The 15,664-nt window shown below is 40.0% G+C and overlaps 1 protein-coding gene across 3 annotated transcripts in view; it reads right to left on the bottom strand.

Moving 5' to 3' along the window:
* Nucleotides 1-6,684: 6,684 nt before the first annotated feature.
* SLC4A1 (solute carrier family 4 member 1 (Diego blood group)) overlaps nucleotides 6,685-15,664 on the bottom strand; it is a 49,835-nt gene continuing 40,855 nt past the window's right edge. For all 3 annotated transcript variants that reach the window (XM_060781126.2, XM_060781128.2, XM_060781129.2), the window contains 7 exons: nucleotides 14,462-14,635; nucleotides 13,101-13,190; nucleotides 10,450-10,610; nucleotides 9,854-10,107; nucleotides 8,868-9,037; nucleotides 7,332-7,505; nucleotides 6,685-6,830 (listed from right to left, as the gene is read on the bottom strand). In XM_060781126.2, coding sequence (XP_060637109.2) covers nucleotides 6,750-6,830; nucleotides 7,332-7,505; nucleotides 8,868-9,037; nucleotides 9,854-10,107; nucleotides 10,450-10,610; nucleotides 13,101-13,190; nucleotides 14,462-14,635 — 1,104 coding nt within the window. In that variant the 3' untranslated portion in view covers nucleotides 6,685-6,749. The remainder of the gene's footprint in view (nucleotides 6,831-7,331; nucleotides 7,506-8,867; nucleotides 9,038-9,853; nucleotides 10,108-10,449; nucleotides 10,611-13,100; nucleotides 13,191-14,461; nucleotides 14,636-15,664) is intronic.

The raw sequence follows: 15,664 nt of genomic DNA, 5'->3' as shown, positions 1-15,664 counted from the left end.
GCAGGCTATAGCGAGCACCATGAACATGTAACCCAAACACTGCCAATGCTCTCCCCAAACAGTACAGACCACCACCCAAGAAATGCTTTCATTCCGGCACAATTTCATCTTAGATTTGATGTGTTTCCTCCACCATAGGCAGGCATCCCAGGGTTTCTTGGGTGGAATTCGTATAACCCCACCCACTGCCTCTCCCTTAGCCCTTTCCTATGGCACACAGCAAACAGAGAGGAATTGATCAGCAACTGAACAGACCCAATAGGATAGAAATTGTAGTTCACCCTGCACCAAGGCAGAGCACTGTGCTCCCCTTCAATAATGGACCTGGCCCACATTTGGCACACAGAACCCCCAGTACCAGGTTTGGGGGAATTGACCATGATTTATAGGAATTGTACTTCACCTGCATCCAGAGAGCACTGTGAGCCCAACTAACAATGGATCTGGACCAAACTTGGCACACATACCCAACATGCCCAACTGTGAATACAGGCGGAGTTTGGGGGTTATTGCCCTCGGAATCTGGGAGTAGTATTTTACCTGCATCTGGAAAAACTGGCTCCCACTGACAATGGACCAGGATCAAACTTGGCACAGAGAAGCCTCATGACCAACAGAACATACTGCAGGGGGTTGTGGAAATTGACCTTGATTTTGGAAGTTGTAGTTCATCTGCATCCTGAGAGCACTCAATACAGCTGACGACGAGTCTGGACCACACTTGGCACACAGACCCAACATGGCCAACTGTAAATACTGGCAGGATTTGGGGGTATGGCATATGGGAGTTGTAGTTCACCCTTGTCCAGAGAGCACTGAACCCAGCTGATGACAGATCTGGACCAAACTTGACACACACACCCAACGTAGTCAAAGTGTGCATACAGGCCTGGTTTGGGGAGGATTGACCCACAATTCTGAGAACTGTAGTTCACCTACATCATTATGTATTTCATAATGGGAGCATTCATTAAAAAAATGAAATCACATTCTGACTTTTTCCTAATAAATAGTGTTGTTAATTAACTAAATTTTATTACCTAACACCCCAAAACAAACAATACCTTTTTCAAATAATCCCGGTACTACCGGGTACCCAACCTAGTGTGTGTGTGTGTATCCAAAAAGCAACCCTTGATTTTCCCACTCTATATAAGGGACATTATTTTACTATGTTATTGTATATAATGGAATTTGAGAATCCATGGAATTTGGCATCCATGTGGGGACCTTGAACCAATCCTCATAGGATATTAAGGAGTCGCTATATACTCCTCATAGGTCTATAAATCGTTAAAAATCGACCTCCAAAAACTATGTCGACTTGTCCATAGGCCAAGGTAAGTGCTGTAGTTTAACGCTTATTTTAAAAGGCACCATCCCTTTTTCTGATTAGAGGGTCAAATGGCCTTTTTGAATGCCTGAATGAGAAAACGGGGCAGCTGCCCCCCTGAGGCTGTTGCCGCTTTCCCCTCTTCTTGGAATGACTTCGACTTATCCATGGGTCATAGTAACATCTATAATTTTGGCCTCAAAGCCTGCCATTCACTTATACACAAAGAGAACTGACACATGAGTATGTACAGCAAATCACATTTCCTCTAGAGGCATCATTTTTTTTCTCACTGCTCTGAGTTTCCCAGCAACACTGTGAAGTATTTTTGAAATGTATGCCTGTTGTCTGTAATGAGCAAAATGCTTTTCCACAAAAGAGTGTACTATGTTTTTATGATATAAAGCTAGAGTGCTACAGCATTGTAATTACTGTATTAATTTTAGACGTTATACACCCTAAAATCAAAATAGCTCTTATTGACAAAAGTACAAGTGAAAGAGATCTTGGAGTCTTACTAGATTACAAGTTGAACATGAATCAACAATGTGATGCAGCCACTGAAAAAGCCATTGGGATTTTGGGCTGCATCAAAAGGAGTGTAGTGTCTAGATCAGGGGTCCTCAAATTATTTAAACAGAGGGCCAGGTCACAATCCCTCAAAGTGTTGGAGGGCCGGATTATAATTTGAAAAAAACATTAAAAAATGCACACTGCACATATCTTATTTGTTGTGCAAAAAAACAACAACACTTAAAACAATACAATAATTAAAATGAAGGACAATTTTAACAAATATAAACTTATTAGTATTTCAGTGAGAAGTGTGGGCCTACTTTTGGCTGATGAGATAGGATTGTTGTTGCTGTGTGCTTTCAAGTCATTTCAGACTTAGGTAGACCCTGAGTGAGGGCCGGGTAAATGCCCTTGGAGGGCCATATCTGGCCCTCAGGCCTTAGTTTGAGGACTCCTGGTCTAGATCAAGGGAAGTCATGGTGCCGCTCTATTCTGCCTTGGTCAGATCTCACCTGGAATACTATGTTCAATTCTGGGCACCAGAATTTTAAGAGCATATCCAGAAGAGTGTGACTAAAATTGTCAAAGGTCTAGAAACCATGCTCTTATGAGGAGCATCTTAAAGAGCTGGGTATGTTTAGCCTGCAGAAGTGAAGGTTGAGAGGAGACATGATACCCGTATATAAATATGTGAAAAGATGTCATAAGGAGGCGAGAGCAACCTTGTTTTCTACTGCCCTGGAGACCAGGACTCAGAGCAATGGGTTCAAATTACAGGCATAGAGATTTAAAGAAGGACACTTGAACATTGTTCAAATTAGGAAGACATTCCTGATTGTAAGAGCTGTTCAACAGTGAAACTCTGTAACTCGGAGTGTGGTGTAGGGTCCTTGTTTTGTCCAAGTTTTCAAAATCCAATTATCACATGGACAGAAAGGGAGGTGAAATCTTCTGAACAGGGGCACAAACAGCAAAACGAATGCCACAAGGGTGTTAACCCTTCACTGTGCTGAACAAAGCCTTTATATATACATCACACACACACACACACGGTTGGAGTTATACTTAAAAATGTACCTGTTCTGGTTTACTTACAAATGCAACTTAAGAACAAACTTACAGAACCTATGTTGTTTGTAATTTGAGGGCCGTCTGTTTATTACAAATTGCTCACCGATAGAAAACTGACATGTTAAAAATTAGACCTAGATATACAATTTCCTGCCATTTTGTTTCCTGCATGGAAAGAATCCCTTTGTAGTCTCTATCTTCATCTCCATTTTGAAGTGTACAGAATACAGTACTTCATGCAAGCTCTTGAAGCTCTATTGATTTCTTTGCCAAGCAAAATATGTTTTAAAAATCATAATGGAAACGAAAAGCAATAGTGGTAGAATATTACAATGATGTATTTGTGCATTTTTGGTTGGTCAATAAAGATATCACTCTTTTGTGTATTTGGATTTTGTTGGATTTCTGTGCATGGCGTACACAGCTACACCTGAATATATTACCCCAAACAACGTTTTATCAGGTTACAACTAGGCCTTTATCTCACACCATGGTCAGTCAGAGGCCTGCCCCCTCCCTATTCCATTGACCTCACCTTCTTATTTTCATACCAATTACAACTGATATTGCTCCCAGCAAGTTCAGATGGAATTGTAGTGTGGTTATTGCATTCCAAATAAAAGGAAGATGCTCTCTGTTGCTGTTTCATTTCATAAAAAAGGTTTATTGCTTTTGTTGATCAAATCAAGAAAACATTGGTAACACCATCTTAATCATATCTAAATCAATCAGAGAAAACAACAGAATATATGTGATGGCACACTACTGCATGGTCTCCTTAGCAAAACTCAAATATAATCCTTCCCTATTTTTTTAAAAATCAAAAAGCAGAAAAAAGCAAAGCAATTAAAACATCAAATATATAATTTTAATAAATTACAAAAGCCCATGGTCACTAACTTAAAATGTGTACATTATTACTTACAACTAAGGGTGCCACATTATCCTTGAAAGGCTCCTGTGCCTTTATCAACTAGTAGGGGTGTGCAAATCTGTTCTGTTTTTGTTCTATTTTGATCTTGAATTTTGGATACCCCCTGTTTTGTTTTCGGAAAGATGTTGGAGATTAGGAGGGAGTCATTTGGATTCATGATTTGGAACGCTGAGTTCAGTTTCTGTTTTGGGAAGAACAGAACGGGGGGGAGGGGGGGGAGGCACCCAAAAACAACCGAATTCCGTGCCATTTCCCACACTCCTATCACCTAGGCAATGGAAAAATACACACACACACTATTTCAGGAGGTAAAGTTTGTCCAGTTTTAAATTTGTTGAGTTTCTGTCGGTTGTGATGCTACTAAAGGCAAAGGAGCTTTCCTAGGTTGTTGCACCTTTCCCTGTCCTTACAAATGGCAACCCTAGTTATAGCAAGGCTAGCACAGGGTAAGTTTACAGCAACCCTTGGAGTCCACATCTTTAATTTTCTTACCCTCAGCCAACACAAACTGGACTCATGGTTGTGGGGTCTGTGAAATTGAGGATTTCATAAATATCTTATTTTTTGTTTACATAAGCTATCTAAGAAATGTATGTAATAAATTGATCATTTTGTTCAGGTTAAACGTCAGTGAAAGATTATTTCCCTCTTTGTTTTTCATTTTTCATAAAGACATAAGAACAAATATAGCGGATCAGCCCAAGGGTTTGTTTGTATTGTATTGGGCTGCAGCATTCTCAGCCCTGAAGCCAATAATGCATGCTTTTTGGAAACTCAGATACAGGATGTAACAAACTGATTTAGTGTCAGTCATCACAGTTACATAAATTGATCAAGTGTTGCACAAAGAAGCACTACCGTTTTCCCCAGTCCTGCTACTATTAAGGTTTATGTGAAGCAGCGTTCGGTTCAAAGAAGGCTGCTTCTTTGGCAAAGTTGCCAAGGAAAGAGCATCTCTTGGCATATATTGAAAGCATTTCACTCAACAACTATCTATATAAGGCCTGGAACTAGACAGTTTTGTCCACAAACGATTGTACACATTTTGGGCGTTAGCACCTGTGAAGAAGTAAATCTTCTGTCACCCATTTTTTTCAGTTGCTTTTAAAATATTCTAATTTGTGTATCTTTCTCCCATTTCCCTCTTCATTTTTAACTTACTTCAATTGCAAGAAATGACATTCAGTAGGCTTAGGCAAAACCAAACTACTGCAGCCTCTTCTAAGTTTGCTGTTCTTCCTCATTAATAACTTTTGCCATCTTGACCACTCCATGATATTGCTTGGCCAGGTTTCCATCTTTGAAATGTTGGAGAGTATAGACATGGGAATAGACATGTCCTCTGATGCTGCTGGATGTGGGTTCCCTTACCAAGGTAATCCCACTTTTAGTACAGTTTGAGGCACATCTATGGTATATTTACATGTGCTTTTGTTGACTCTTATTTGAACTACGGTTTTAAAACCATATTCTGTAGTACGACTGGGTCACATACATTCAGTTTGTTTGCAAGTATCTCATCAGCTTTGCTCCTTGGGAAAAAAATTGAAATACTATGGAAGGTGTTGAAAAACAATGGGAAAAGGAAAGGCAAAAGGAAGAACGTGGGGAAATTTGCAAGATTTCTCTGTTCCATAAGGTCTATGAAAGCATTGTTTTGAAAACTGTCACAAAATGCCAGTTTGTAGCAGATAAGAGCTCCTATGTTTGAACTTTAAAATACACAGCCCTGGTTACTGTAATTAGGATACATGATAATTTATTGTATCTAAATTATATTGGTGGAAGCAATCTCCTTGATATGTGACTGCAATAGAAAAGGAAAAACCAGGAATATCAACTGCAAGTGCCAATAGTTGATGGAAATGAGCAAGGCAAAGGGAACATACAGGGACATTAACTTCAGACTTCTTATTACCACAGTTCTAATCATAGTAGGAGAGCTGAAGTAAATTAAAAGATGAATTCTTCAAGTTAAGGAAAAATATGGATTTTCCTTGAATCAGGGTTTATGGAATATCCTTCTCCATTTTGCCAAAGCAAAACTAGTCCAACAATGTTTTCGCTAAGTCTTGATTCTTCTTCACAGTTCTGGCATCTCCATATCAGGTTACTGACCTGGAAGAAAAATTGATGCTTCTTTCTTTTGCCGTAAACCTTGGAAAATCTAAGCAAGAGAATTTATCCTGCCTCATTTCCATGCTCAATAGTTTGCTTACCTAGCAATTCTGAGAAAGATCATGTCACTCTGCCAGTTCTTAGTTTCAATCAGGCGTCCTCCAAGAGATGTTCCACAAATTCAAGGCAAATAGGACTGCATCTTCACTCATTTTTAACATTACATTCAGCATTCATTGGGATGTCTATGTGCTGGTAACTGAAAGAAGCATTTCCTGTCTTGGAAGTTTTTTAGACAGGGCCTTGTGTTCATTTTGTCAAATTTCACACCCATTTGTGCACATGCACAAACACACACACACGCGCGCGCACACACACAACAGAAGAGGAACAATAGAATTAGAGGCAGCATTAAACACTGGGTCCATGATTACATTTTCCATCTTTTCTCCATCCTTGAATAGCTTTGGTTGAATTCTTCCCTTCTGGGAAAATAAGTCTTTTTCCTCAATATTGGTTAAGATTTCATGGCAGAACTGGAAGAAGATCATTCTAAAGCATATGTTAGTAATTTAAATCCTATGGAATCCATCTGTTGACAGGCATGTATGTATTTACATCTTTGGGATATTTACCAGTATGCAACTACTGTATACTCTGGTTCATTCCGATGTAGAAAAATATTCTTCCAGCTCTTGTTTTTGTCAATAAGTTTTTAGGGAGGCCTCTTAGGTTTTTTTTTTTATCAGCCTGAAATATGTAGCACAGTGTAGGTGATCAAACTGGCATCTGGACTTCATCATAAACATCTTGGCCTTCTGTCTCATCAAAGGTCACATCAGCATCATCACAATCCAACTGGAAGAAAAGTTATGAGGAAGAATACCATTAAATACTGGGCAATTATTTTTATTCCAGTAGATTTTTGATAATGTTTAAGATAGCAGCCAAACTAAAATCTTTATCCAGGAAGGCTAAATTGATTGCATGGATCTTTTAATCAATGGCAATCACCACATTTTACTGACTATTACTGCTCTTGATAATTGTATGTGTCTGGTTTTAAATGTGTTATTGGTTTTAATGTTGATACACTGTATTTTTTATGTTGTGTGCTATTTGTAAGCCACCCCAAGTCCCCCCGGAAGATAGCTAGCAACCATTAATAAGCTCATCCTTCATTAATTTGTCTCATCCCCTATTAAAACCACACAATTTGGTAGGTGCCATAGCTTGTCCAGCTTTATTCCACAGTTAATTAAGACTAAAGTGCACTTTCTTGTTTCTTCCCCTTCATAAGGAGATTCAAATCTAAACCTCCCTCTGCTCAATGAGAAGATAAAGTCGAGTGGTACTTACACACTTGAGTTCAAGGTCACTGAAGAAGAAGGGGAGTGCATAGCGTCTCAGTGGCACAGTTAGGATGAGGAGGAAAGGCAGAGCAAGGGAGGCTGGGCTAGATTTCACTCCCCACAGCACCACCAGACATGCTATCTGGGTGAGGGTGAAGATATGCATGCGCCAGGTCTTTACCTTTTCAGGAGGAAAATACAGAAGAAATTGTTAACTGAAGCTGCAATTTCATGTCTTCTGGAGATGGGATTTGTGACCTTCACATGCAGACTATATATTTTGCTACAGAGCTAGTTTGTGTTGGCATTGTGTCTAGTTTCTAAACGGAGATAGCAAGCCTTGAGCTTGCTTGGAAGTTACTCTCTGAACCAAAAATACTTCTTCCTCTTTTACAGAATCACTGGGAAACTATATTCACAACCAGGTTCTTGTGTTTAATTCTAACTTCATGCCTTCTAATTCCAATTGATGACACTAATAGCAGATACCAGGGCTCAGCTATGGTAAGCACAGGCTTGATGTTAGACTTCACTTGTGCTGTATTAAATTGAACTTGAGATAAACTTTTGATAAATCAAGTCACTTTGACCCCATCTGCACTGCCATGATCACGCAAACTGAACTGGATTGTATGGTAGTGTAGACACTGGATCCCATTAAATTTAACAACTTTAGGCCTGTATCAATTTTCCCCTTTCTGGGCAAGGTTCTAACGAAAGCTGTAGCCTCTCAACTCCAAAGTTTCTTGGACTAAACTGATTATCTGGATCCATTTCCATCTGGTTTCAGACCTGGCTATGGAACTGAGATGGAATTGGTTGTCTTGGCGGATGATATATGAAGAGAGCTAGACATGGGGAGTGTGTCCCTGTTGGTTCTCCTGGACCTCTCAGCAGCTTTTGATGCCATCAACTATGGTATCCTTCTGAGCTGAGTCTCCGGGATGGGACTAGGGGGCACTGTATTGCAGTCCTTCAGATGGTGATGCTAAGGGACACCTGATCGACCCTGGCCAGGGGCCTGTGGGATCTCTAAGGTTCAATTTTGTCCCCCATACTGTTTAACATTTTTAATGTTAAGAAACAACATCCTAGATTCTAGAAACAAGAAAGAGTGAGAGCACATTGCCACTTTTAAAGCCAGAAATAGGAATATTATAGCTTTTGAGTGGTCGCTATCTCTCAAGTTCCTGACATCCCCCAAATTTGCAGGATGAAGGAAAGAAGAACACTGTATTTTAAGTTTTTTTTTTCCCTTTGGAGACAAAAGTTGGCCAAAATTCATTTCTTATTTTTTTAAAAAGAATGGGGGGGGGGGGGCGGTGGCTGAAGGCTAGATAGGTCTTCTGTGGGAGAAGGGATCCAAAGGTTGCACATCAATGCTAAGGGCTACATGTCAAGTCCTGTAGGCCTTGACAGATAACAATAATGGATAGTTTCAGGGCAGATGATGTGGAGTTCCTGTCCTGTTTGGTTTTTTTTTTCCTCCCAGTTCAGCCAAGAGCCAAAAGTTTGAGAGAAATATATTGCAACTGCAACTTACTTTTCTAACAAAAGCTTCATCAGGGTGGTATTTGGGGGGCTTCAGCATTAGAAGGATGCGATCATACAGCTGGATCCCATTGAGGGATGTTACCCCCATGTAAAGGAAAATGCCAAAGAGTACTGCAAGTGGAATCAGTTTCAAGACGGGCTCCATGAGGATGGAGAGGCCTGCAAGGAAACAAAAGGCAATGGTATAAGTTATAGGATGACCTAGCTTGAACTGGGAAGCTCTCTAACCAAATATAGTAAAAGTATTGAGCCCTCTTATTGATTATTCTTCCATTTTTGAGTAGTTTTCAGATGCATGCACTGTCTTTGAATAGGGAGGACACACTTTAGCCTTTCATGGCTGACAATCATGGAGAACTAGGGTGGGCCTTACCCATTAGGCAGAAGAAGGCAAAGAGTTCAGATTTCTAATTTCAGATCTCCTTACAGGGCTATAAAACTAACAAAGGATCCCTTGCATTTTAATTAATAAAAATACAATATAATAATTTTATATTGTATATTACATGTAATATTATCAATAATATTGCAGTATAGTGGTATAGTACAATATAGTTTTATATAATACTAATATTGTGCTATGCTAATAATTATATTGTATGTACATCTAATATTGATCATAATGTTGTAATACAATACAATACTAATAATAATACAATATAATAATTATATATTTTATATTACATGTAATATTACTAATAATATTGTACGTAGTATAGTGGTATAGTACAATATAGTAATATATAATACTCATATTGTGCTATGCTAATAATATAATATATTGTATGTACATGTTACTTGTAAGCTGCTCTGAGTCCCCTTCGGGGTGAGAAAGGTGGAATATAAATGTTGTAAATAAATAAATATTTTTATATGGGAACATATATGGCTGCTGCAGTTGCATTATTTCATTCGATCCTTAGATAATACATCAGTATAGATAAAATGAATGGAGTTTTCTCCAAAAGAACTCACCTACAAGAATGCCCACCAGCAAGCCAGTGATCCTCTGTTCCTTGACCTCTTGAACATGAGCCTTTTCTCCAGGGACAGTAGTCTTGGACATCACTGTCAGGGCATTAACATGCGTGACAGTTCTCACAGTGGTGGCGCTGAGCCAGGGCATGCCAAACATGGCAGCTACACCCCCCATGCCAACAATTAGAAGCAGGTCTAGATGGAAACCCGAACCTTTCACAAGTTTCCTCTCTGGTTTGCTCACAATCAGTCTAAAAGGATGAAAAAATATTTGACATGTTTCCATGACAAGAGACTTGACATCTCAATGCATAGTATCTAACCAACCAGTAGGGCAATATGCTCATTAAATGCACAATGGAGGACAAATGCAATTCTAACCATTTTCTGTCATCATGGAATGTAAACAATCTGATTTATTTTTCAGTTCCCATTTCCAAAGCTTCTACCCACCCTGCATTGCTTTCCATTTCTCTGCATTTTTTATTTTAACTTAATAAGTATTCTCTGTTCATATTCTTATTGTGTCTTAGTATTTCATCTTGATATTATCACTTTCTAGCTTTTAAAATACATATTCTCCAGAGTCTTACGTGGTAATCTGTGATTCCAAGAAGATGAGGATGAAGACCAAAAGAGCTGGTAAAGCTGCAGCAAACATCATCACAATTGGGAAATCGTTTCCCAATGGGTGGATAAACCAACCCCGCTCCTTTGGATTGGAGACCTCAAGGCCTTCTGGAACTTTCAGTTTCTATGGGGATTCCATGTTGGGAGAAAGATTAATTAATTAAAGACATACAGACACATGCATACATAACATAAAAAAGAAAAGACAAAAAATAAATGAAATCGAGCTCCGATTATTGGAAAATATCTACTATAGATCGCCGTCTATTATATCTAATATGCCAACTTCAAGAAAAGACCACACCCAAAGGAAGATACAACCCACAGGGCCACCTCACTGAGGCTGTTGAAACAGGCAAGGGTGTCAAGCAAGGCTGCATCCTGGCCCCTTTGTTGTTCAACTTTTATATAAACTCCATAGTGTACCTGCTTCAAAACATGGACTTCCACCCCGCAAAGCTGGTGGGAAGACACATCTCCATCTTGCTTTATGCAGATGATGCTGCTGTACTTTCTAGAGCACCCATTGGGTTCAAAAGAGCTCTGAGAGTATTAATACAACATTGCAACACAGATCAGCTCCAACTTAATTACAATAAAACGAAAATCATGGCTTTCACTAAAAGACCCAGGAGTTATTCTTGGAACATAGATGGTCATAAAATTGAACAAGTCACATGCTTCAAATATCTAGGTATAGTCCTTCAATCTAACGGTAGCAGAAGAGCTCATGGAGATCAAGTAGCCAACACCGCACAGAGGAGCTCAACTGCCAGTCTTAAATATCTTAAGTCAAGAGGGGGCCACTTTACACCGGCAGCGCTCAAACTGTTTGAAGCTAAGTCATTAGCCCAACTCTTGTATGGGGCTCAGCTGGGCCCCTTCTCCAGTTTTGCCCCATTAGAGCTGGTTCAGTCAAAGTTTCTGAGATCAGCCTTGCAGGTACCTAAATGGGTTTCTAATGCCACCCTGCGACTAGAGACGGCCTTTATGAGGGTGGAGACCAGGGTGTGGGTGGCCATACTCAACCTCTGGCTCACACTATCCCGTGCACCCCTTGGTCTTGCCCCACTATCCATATAGAAGCAGGCGGTAGCATCTAAAATTTCCTCATTGGGATTTTCTCCAGGTCTACTATTTGCTATGGATTACAATCAAGCCAAAGCACTTATTAAACAACGTATCACAGACACAGAGTGCCAACTAGATCTGGCCTCTGTTCCAACCTTCCTTATCAATGAAGACAGCAGATATCTTGCCTCCCCTATGGCATATTTAACAAACTTAGAGGTTCCTATTCATCAAAGGGCTTTCACCCTGGCTCAATGCCACGCTCTCCCATCAGCTGTACTTGAAGGCTGCTACCAGAAGATCCCTTTCCCAGAAAAACTCTGCCCCTATGACTTGGGTCATATAGAAACAATAGAACATGTGCTCCTTCAGTGCCAGTTCTACGGGGATATCCGTGCCAGGCTTATCTTACCTCTGATATGCAAGCACTCAGGCCAGGCCCGTAGCCAGGATTTTGATTCGGGGGGGGGGGGGGGGCTGAGTTTGTTTTGGGGGGGGGCTGAGTCTGAGTGAAAGAGGGTCTACCCTAGCAAACCTTTTGTATCGTTACCCCAATACCCCCATGCATATGGGATATATTGACTATGGTGATCAGATCATGATATGAATAAACATAACAGTTTAAATAATGCACCAGTAAGGCCTTTTCGCGAACCACTGTGAGAATTTCGGGGGCGGGAGTGAAGCCCCTCAACCGCCCCCCGGCTACATGCCTGACTCAGGCCATTCAGGACAATTTTATACCTCCCTGCTACTTGTATATACAGCTACAACCTACAATGTTGCAAAGTTCTGAGCAGCAGTATACAAAATCCGTCAGGGGATGACTAGTCCCAAAAGTTAACTGTGTGTCCAGCAATCATCTTCCCTGAAAATAATTTGCTGATGGACCTGTGCATTGTATGTTTTTACCCTGTTTTCCCTTCCACTCCCTCACCCCTATTGTGCTGTAGTAGTTATATTTATATTTTAATGTACTAAACATATCAAGTTTGTATGAAAATGTGACTTCTATTTCCTGTGTTGGTCTATGACCGAAATAAATGATTTTAAAAAAGAAAGAAAATATCAGTTTAACCCAGCCCTCCAGGTGAGGAAGACTGGACAAGTACTTTATTTCTATCCAGAAAAGACATGAAAGTTGTAATCTGTTGAATTCAGGCCTGTAGCCAGGATTTCGTTTCCGGGGGGGGGGGGGGGGGGGCTGAATTTTTTTCAGGGTGGGTTTCGGGGGGGGGGCTGAGTTTCGGGGGGGGGGGCTGAGTCTGAGTGAAAGAGGGTCTAGCCTAGCAAACCTTTTGTATCATTACCCCAATACCCCCATGCATATGGGGTATATTGAGTATGGTGATCAGATCATGATATGAATAAACATAACAGTTTAAATAATGCACCAGTAAGACCTGTTCATGAACCACCATGAGAATTTCGGGGGGGGGGGGGGGCTGAAGCCCCTCAAGCCCCCCCCCCCCCCCGGCTACATGCCTGGTTGAATTTGGAAAGAAGGAAGGAGACTGGAGGAAAAAAACCCACAACTGCTTACCTGAGTGTAGGTGTCCTGAATAAAGAAGTCTGCCATGGCCATGATAAAGATGGCAATAGGGACGCCGAAGTCCCCAATCACACGACGAAGCTACCAAAAGATAAGCACCATGTTACTTTGGAAATGCAGGGATTATGGAGGAAGAAAAGGCAAGGGGTTGAGTTATTTTGCCAACTGTCAGCACATTCTTCATTTTGTATGAATTTTGCAAATATAAATATTCTACAAATATTCTACAAAACGTGTCCTACTATAGAACAATATTTCATTCAAAGGAATGCATTGCCTTGTAAGTGGGAACAGGACTGTAGTTTTAGGTTTCCAAGCAAACAGGTCTGCAATTAAATTTTCCATAATTTGAAGTAAAGGTCTCTCTAGTGGACAGATACCCTTTCCATTTGCTTGAAATCCTACTTTTTCTAACATTTTGGCACCTAAGTTGCCATCAGTTATTTTAAATATTTAAATCTGTCTTTGTAGCTTTGAGGACTAGTTAATCTACAGATAGCTGAGATTCTTAAGTTGTAGAATTCGAATATATTTTTCTGAATGCTCATCTCAGAATGCACAATATGTCTGAAGATGTGTAACATGACATAGTATGAATCATACTGTATTAAAAATTAATTCTATATCAGATTTTTCAGAAGTAAATCTCATGGTGTTCAATGAGATATACAGCCAAGCAAGTGACTGCAGCTTAATTTATTACCAAATACTTGAAATTTAAAGCTATAGTAACAACAGAGAAATTTAATATATTCTAATTCAGTGGTTCCCAACCTGTGGTCCGTGAACCACTAGTGGTCCATAAGAACTAAAAGATTGTCTGTGGCCTCGCTGTTACTACACCGTTGCAACAAGAGTGACTGGTCTTGCAAAACCCTCTTATAGTGCTTATTAAATATGATTTTCTGTGGGCGAGCAGATGGCTATACTGGATGGCATAGGTTCTGTATCAGAAAATGGAGCTGATGTGGTCTATCCAATGCAATTTCCTGAATCAGCACCCCAAATAAGCAAACTGAATCTAAAGTTGACCAAAAACTGATTCGTAACCCTTTTGGTACTAATGTTGAAGAGTGGTCCCTTGTCAAGTGGTCTATAGTTAAAAAAAAAAAAGGCTGGGAACCACTGTTCTAATTTAAGAGGATAACCAAAACAATTTTCCAATAATCCCATTGATTCAGTCTAAAACTCATCCTATGTTCTTCATTCCAATGCAAACCTGGCCATTACACAGAAACTGACCACCCCATCCTCTTGTGTGATGTGTACTGTGTGATCACAACCTTTTAAAAAGGTTACACATTTAAAAACACCTCAAGTCTTATTTCACCCAAGTCCTATGGAAGATGTACCTTTCCTGGAAGGAAACTGCTGTTTTTGAATTTGCGCAAGAAGAAAGCAATGAAAAATGTTCCTGCCATGAGGACAAGGGAGAGCAAAGCTGTGTTGGGTTGGGCGGTTGTGGGTTCCCCTGTTGAGTTAGTAACATTGGCATATACTCGTTGCACAGGATGTTGCTGGAAAATCTGCAAGAGGGAGGAGATGATTTAGTGAAGAATCTGGAAGAAGCTTGACAGCACAACACAAACAACAAAAGACAATACCCAACTCATATTGTATCTGATTAATCAAGGGAGGTTTAAGACCCCGTCTATGCATGCCACAGAATAAGATGGTGTAAACTGGAAGTGGTAGAGTTGGCTGACTGTACCAGTTTAAACTGCAGTTGGGAGATAGCATTTAATATATTCCTAACGTAAAAAAATGTGAATTTTCCACCTGCAGTCTGAAACAGCATAGTTCATCCTACTATGAACAGTTGGTCCTTGAAGAAAGCTCTTCAGGAGGGAAGATGGAGTGACAGCACCCCACCCCCTAAGCACAGCCTCCAAGATGCTGAAGATGGGAAAGCCTATATATCTATCTATGTATAATTGTCTCTCTTGTCAGTGTATTGAATGTTTGTCAGTGCATTGAATGTTTGCCGAATATATGTTCTACCTTCTTTTAATTCACTATTTCTTTCTCTTCGTATCGGTTTTCTTTCTTTCTTTTTTTGCTTTCTGTTTTGCCTTTCCTTTAAGTCATTTTTACATATATCTTTATCTTTTCTCTATTTAAGAATTCCATGAACTTTCCCCAGTCTGTTCTTTGTGACTGAGGAGATTCCACCTGAACATGAGGAAGAACTTCCTGACTGTGAGAACCGTTCAGCAGTGGAACTCTGCCCCGGAGTGTGGTGGAGGCTCCTCCTTTGGAAGCTTTTAAACAGAGGCTGGATGGCCATCTGTCAGGGGTGATTTGAATGCAATATTCCTGCTTTTTGGCAGGGGGTTGGACTGGATGGCACATGAGGTCTCTTCCAACTCCTTGATTCTATGATTCTATGACTATAGGTCATTCTGTGCTATTTTTAGTGTTAACAAATCCATGTTCATAATATCCATTACTTTTAAAATTCATTGTTCAATAGTGGGTGTTTCTTGTGTTTTCCATAATTGGGCCAGGCTAATCCTTGCTGCTGTTACTAGATAAATACAGATCTTGTTACCAGA

The sequence above is a fragment of the Anolis sagrei genome, chromosome 6 (assembly GCF_037176765.1).
Source record: "Anolis sagrei isolate rAnoSag1 chromosome 6, rAnoSag1.mat, whole genome shotgun sequence".
In the NCBI taxonomy this organism is placed as follows: Eukaryota; Metazoa; Chordata; class Lepidosauria; order Squamata; family Dactyloidae; genus Anolis; species Anolis sagrei.
This window is presented reverse-complemented; position numbering and strand designations above follow the sequence as displayed.